This window comes from Sinocyclocheilus rhinocerous, unplaced genomic scaffold (assembly GCF_001515625.1).
Source record: "Sinocyclocheilus rhinocerous isolate Xijiao unplaced genomic scaffold, SAMN03320098_v1.1 scaffold1481, whole genome shotgun sequence".
Lineage (NCBI taxonomy): Eukaryota > Metazoa > Chordata > Actinopteri > Cypriniformes > Cyprinidae > Sinocyclocheilus > Sinocyclocheilus rhinocerous.
In genome coordinates this window covers 13074-19514 of record NW_015666559.1, presented here as the reverse complement: position 1 = coordinate 19514, position 6441 = coordinate 13074, and the positions used below count along the sequence as shown (strand labels likewise).

Sequence of the window (6441 nt, the reverse complement as noted above, 5' to 3'; positions counted from 1 at the left end):
TTACACTGCAGTTTCTATATTATTATGGTGAAAGTATTCTTGAACCCATGAAACTGCTTGTGATGCTAGTTGTGTTTTCTTGTTAGGTCACCTTATCCACGTCTCCGAGTCCCTCGGTGTCCAGCAGCACTAGAGTGGTTCCTTCTTTAGTGGGATGGGACACACACCACATCCAGATGCCCTTCGTCTTGGACTCTATTGTGCTGCCCAGTGCAAACCCTGATGACGACAGTGACTTTAGTGCCTGTAATGTCATTCACTTGAACTGCATGATGTTTGCGGTGAGCTATGAGCGCTGACCTGATTGTTTCCCAGCGAGGCGGTTCATCAGGTAGGACTTCCCGGTGCGGTAGAGCCCCACCACGGCCACCACCACCACCGGCTGCTGGATCTGCTGCAGGATCTGCAGCGCCGACTGCTGCACACGCAGCTTCCCATCCGAGCCCGTGTCAATGAAGCACACTGGTTTATCCATGCTCACTGCCAACACATGTGCACATTTTAAACCCTTGAAGAACTGCAGTGTACTAGGAATAAAAAGTTAAGGTGAATTGAGAAATACAAGTCAGTCCATCTCAAGCGGTCCAATTGGTGGCTTGACCATTTTATTATTTATTTTCCTAATTAAAATCACTCAGAAATTCCACATTTTGAGCGATTCCCTCTATCTGTATTTGTACCATAGTGCACAACACATTTTGGTTATACAGGTGCTTACAGAAACCTCAATATCTCAGCTCAGGATAATATGTACGCTTGTTTCCACAACTAAATTAACTCTTTAAGCCCTGAAGTCATTTTTGCCTCCCTGAAGGTGTTTTTTCTGAGTGACATACACAAAAATAACGACTCATAACCCAGGGTTCCTGCGGGTCCTTAAAAAGTCTTAAAATGTCTTAAATTTAGTTGTATCAAATTTAAGGCCATAAACAATTGTCGATTTGTATATTTTTTATTCCTTATTTACTTGTTCTATTTTTATTTTTATTATCTGTGTTTTTTGTTCTGTCACTGTCATTCTGTTACACTGTGGAAGCTTCTGTCACGAAAAAAATTCCTCGTATGTGTAAACATACCTGGCAATAAAGCTCATTCTGATTCTGATTCTGATTCTGATGTGAAGTGTATAATTTTATAACTTTTTGTTTTTGTGAAAACTTGTATCTGAACTGTAAATCATGCTTTTTACAGTTATTTTACAGTTTAATATGTTACTTTAGACATTGCTCTGCCCCGCTCATATGGTATTAATTTTACTTGTGCAGTTCTTAAAAAGTCTTAAATTTCAGCTTAAAAATCCTGCAGAAACCCTGTAACTCCAAGACTTCATCAAAGAGAGTCAAAAGTTTGGTATCGTTTGATAGAAAACTTTCTGTATTTATAGAAATAACTTTGTTTTCTGAGTGACATACACAGAAGTAATGCTAAAGTCAAGTTTAGTCAAAGCCCCCTGCTTGTTTTATTCTACTCTTGGAGACCTTTCAAATGTCATATGACACATGACTATCTGAGCTGTATGGTATTTTTGACATTAAAGTATATGGCACAAAAACATATTTCTTTAATTATGAAAACATTTTATTTATTTATCAGCAAATAACTCAGCACTACATAGGAGTTAGTGGCCACATGCATTGTAAAGTTCAGACTCTATGCTTTCAAATAACACCTATTTTGTGTTGATCAAGGCAGTGGTTTTGCAAAATATAATAATTATTATTTTTTTCTTCGCTAGGGGGCGCCCGCCGGCGGTACTCTCTGGTTTTTAGAGGGACTACTCAGCAGTCGTTAAGAGTTTATCAAAATGGTTGGATGCATTCGAAAGCTGAAATTCTAACCTTTAAAATGTTACCTAATTATACTTTTAAAAACATTATAAAAAAGATAAAATAGACAGAAACATGCTGGCTTTTACATGTTACGTGCCAAGTGTTCAGTAAAGCTCTACAACTGATTTATTCAGTTCATGGAAAGATTTAATGGATTATTTGGATTTTGGACTCATTTCAATCATGAGAATATGCTGTAAATAATGATGTGATATTTTCCACGATCAGAGCATGTTTCTTGAAATGACAAGCGTAAAAAAACATGTGAAAGTTATAACATATGCGCTTTGGGGTTTTATGTGTTATAACTTGACAAGGAATATCTTTAGATCTAAATGACAGATTATGGTGAGTTTTGGGCATTAGCTTTGTTTTGTTTTTATTTAGCGGTTTTATGTGTGTTATAACAACATAAGGAAGATCTAATGGACGAATTATGATAAGTTTGGGCTTTTTTTAATCGGGAGAATTTTCAGAAAGCACTAACATGCAATTTTCCACAGTTTATGCATGTTTCATGAAGTTACGAATGAAAGCGCCACATGAAAAGTAGTTTTTTCTTTTCTGAGCCCCACGTGCACCTGTCTGGTTTTATGTGTTATAGCTCTATGAGGAATATCTTTAGATCTGATCGACGGATTATGGTAAATTTGGGCTCTTTTTAATCTCCTGCTGTACACTCTGATTTAGAAGGACTACTCAGCACTTGTTAAGAGTTGATCAAAATAATTACATATAAATAATTAAAATAAAAAATAATTGTAATTAAATAATTGTGACTTTTTCTCAGAATTTCAGGATATAAATTTGCAATTGCGAGTTATAAAGTCCAATTCTGAAGACATTTTTTATATCTCACAATTCTATCTTTATAGCTGGCGATTTCAACATTATATTACGCAATTCTGACTCTAAGGTCGCAATTGCAAGTTATAATCACACTTTAATAAGTAACTTCTTTATTTAATTTTTGTAACTGTCAAATAATTTAATAACACTTACAGGGAAGCAAAAATGACTTTAAAGCAGTTTATTTACATTTATGAGGATGTATGCATTGTAGAGAGCCACTGTACTAGGTCATCTCTTTAGCATTCAGTGCTGAGGAGTCGTCTAAACTAGAAGCCTCAGATGGATTGGTCTAAGAAGGATGTTTAAGTTTAAGTACCCAACAAGTTTCCTACTCAGAAGTTACAGATGAATGCCCCTGGCAAGAATCCCCAGGTTTAATACCGGAAGGGTTCAACACCCCCCAATATATCGTGTGCAAATGTGCAATACTTTATATCAGACATAAATAGTAATTCAAAACAGTGACACACACCAGCTCCTAGTACCAGCTACAACAACTGTTTTCCAAAGCTGGCATAAACCATCATTGCGGTCTCCAAGAAAGAAATCACAACCACCCATCTGGCATTCAGCGTGCACGCTGCCATTACCCAAAAGCTAATGCCATGCCATTCATAAAGGACGCGAGGCTAGAAACTACCGTACTCACCCTACCAAACAGGACTACCATAAATACTATAGTGGTTGTAACCATCACAATAACAATATATAAATATAGCTATAAGCAGAGATGGCGGGCCCAAGCCATCAGTGCAAATGCTACGCCAGTGGCATCAAGAAAACTGATTTTAAGGGATACGGCAATTAAAGGGTTAATCCAAACCATCAAGACTGTGAAACACACATACACAGAACAATATATAAAACTTTAGTAACACTTTACAATAAGGTTTCAGTTATTAACATTAACTATATTAATTAACATGAACAATATAACTGTGAAACACACTTACACAGAACAATATACAAAACTTTAGTAACACTTTACAATAAGGTTTCAGTTATTAACATTAACTATATTAATTAACATTAACAATAATTATATAGCATGTATTATTGTCAGTTAATATTCAAAACTTAAACATTAAAAAAAGTGGTAACACTTTGTAATAACTGCACACTATGAATCATTAGTTAAGCATTAGTAAATAGTAAATTCATACTTTATAAAGCATTGTTCCAACATTAATAGGCATTAGTAAGCAGTTTATAAATACAGCTATAAATGTTTTGTTCTTGAGCATATCTATAACATTTAATAATTGTATTTTCATACTTTATTAATGATCAGTTTATCATTTCTAAATTATTACGTTATTTACAAACGAGTTATTTAGGAGTTCATAAGATCATTTAGAAAGTGTAAGTAAATGATTAATAAACTATTTAAATGTATTCTGCTTTTTTGTTATGAGTCAGAAATGACAAGGCGGCAGCTTCCCGCAATACAAAGTCAATGGAGAGGGTTGGATTGCCCCCCCCTACAAAATTATTGCCTTTATATAGTCTCTGAATGTTGATTAAGAATGTTACAAGTTGTGGAGGAATTTAAGTGAGGAAACGAATATCATGTCTCATCTCAAAACAAACACAACAAAACTTTATAAAGGCTTTTCACGTGAGCACATTTAAACTAAATGAATAACACTTTCATTAGTTTAAAACACTACTCCACATAAGAAAAACAGACATTCCAGCTAGTTTCTGACCTGATGCAGACACATATAGCTGAAGCTGACTGATCTCGTCTTGGTCTGGAGCGAGATAAGGTCATGTGAAAATAGGCGGGGCAGTCTCAAAACTGCCCAAATGGCTCTTAGAGCGTGCTGCAGTTCCACTTTTCACCACAGATTTACATGGTTAAATTTGTGGGGCACTGTTGAGTTCAGGAGGACTAAATCAACATTCAGGAGGATTATCATGTGTCATCAACATTCTGGGAATGTTAGAATAACGTTATGGGAACGTTCTACAAACCAAAAACTAACCTTCTGGGAACCAAAAACGTATGTTTTGGGAACGTTATAATAACATTAGAATAACGTTCTACAAACCAAAAACTAACATTCTGGGAACCAAAAATGTCTCGGTTACGTATGGTAAACCCTCATTCCCTGAAGGAGGGAATGGAGACGTCACGTCAGATGATCAACGAATTGGGATCTCGCTTAGAGAGACCAATCTACTTCGAGTGTAAACTAAACGAGCCAATGCACATTGGCATGCGATTATTGCATCCAACTGCCGCTGATCACAGCGTGAGTATAAGTAGGCAGCAGATGCAGCGCATATTCAGGTTTTCGCTGAGGAGCCGAGCCGGTGACCCGGCCGCTCAGCGGTTGTACAGGAGCTGTGGCGACGGGACGTGACGTCTCCGTTCCCTCCTTCAGGGAACGAGGGATACCATACATAACCGAGACGTTCCCTTTCAGTCGGTCACTCTCGACATCACGTTGGATGACCGACGAATTGGGATCCCTACCAAAAGGCCACAGATAATGCCACTTCCAGTGTCAAAAATGTTCTTTTGTCGAGTATTTGGGTACCACCGACCGAGAAGTCAGTGGCGGAAAAAAAACAAAAGATTCTCCGCCTGGCCGTGTTCACCTTCTCCCGAAGAGCAGGTCCCTCCACCTCTGGGTTGCCCGTCTCAGGGCCTCTTGCTCTTTCGCTTGCCACCAGGTTTGGCAGGGGCCTGGACGGGCGGGGCGGCTGCCCTGTGACCGAGCTTTGCTGGAGGCTGCGGGGGCGGTGGCAGGGGGCCGCCCTCGGCGACGGCAGCAGCTGCACGCCGAGGCAGGATGTACCTGATGGCCTCAGTCTGCTTTTGGGCAGCGGAGAACTGCTGGGCAAAGTTCTCCACTGTGTCGCCGAAAAGGCCGGTCTGGGACACGGGGGAGTTCAAGAATCTTGTCTTGTCCGTCTCGCGCATGTCGGCCAGACATAGCCAGAGATGGCGCTCCTGGACCACCATAGTGGACATTGCACGACCCAGAGACCGCGCCGTAACCTTCGTCGCTCGTAGCGCAAGGTCCGTCGCGGTGCGGAGTTCTTTGAGAACTTCCGGGTCGTGACCACCCTCGTGCAAGTCCCTCAGTGCCTTGGCCTGGTGCACTTGCAATAACGCCGAAGCGTGTAAGGCGGACGCAGCTTCTCCACAGGCCGTATAAGCACTGCCGATCAAGGCCGACGAGTGCCTACAGGCCCGGGAGGGGAGCAACGGTTTGCCCCGCCAAGTGGTAGCGGCATTTGGACACAATTGCATCGCAACCGACCGCTCCACCTGGGGAACTCCCGCATACCCCCGCGCTGGACCCCCATCAAGGGTGGTGAGGGAGGATGAGCCACCGGGGCGGTTTCTGGCAGTAAAAGGTGCCGTCCATGACCCAGTGATCTCATCATGCACCTCCGGGAAGAAAGGCACTGGGGTGGGGCCCTGAGAACCAGCGCGCGCCACCCCGAGAAACCAATCGTCCAACCTTGAGGGTTCAGGACGAGGTGGAATATTCCACTCGAGCCCGACTCTCTCGGCGGCCCGGGAAAGCATAGCCATCATTTCCGGGTCCGTATCCGGCACCGCTGGCCGCCCAGAGGGCGGCAACGCTGACGAATCTTCATCCCCGGAAAAGTCCGGCTCACCCTCCGATGCTGCAACCGACATCCGATCGTCGGGGGGAGCCTCGGAAGAAACAGGTGGTACCCCCCGGGAGAATCCAGCCTGCTCTCTCGAGAGCTCCACTGGCTTCGAAGTGCCGGCTGG

The 6441-nt window shown here is 41.7% G+C and overlaps 1 protein-coding gene across 1 annotated transcript in view; it reads right to left on the bottom strand.

Moving 5' to 3' along the window:
- Window positions 1-6441, bottom strand: part of LOC107732764 (guanylate-binding protein 1-like) — a 29265-nt gene that overhangs the window by 21698 nt on the left and 1126 nt on the right. Inside the window, exons 2-3 of the mRNA XM_016544187.1 lie at window positions 301-480; window positions 86-219 (exon numbers count right to left, since the gene is read on the bottom strand). Of these exons, the coding sequence (XP_016399673.1) occupies window positions 86-219; window positions 301-475 (309 nt within the window). The 5' untranslated portion in view covers window positions 476-480. The remainder of the gene's footprint in view (window positions 1-85; window positions 220-300; window positions 481-6441) is intronic.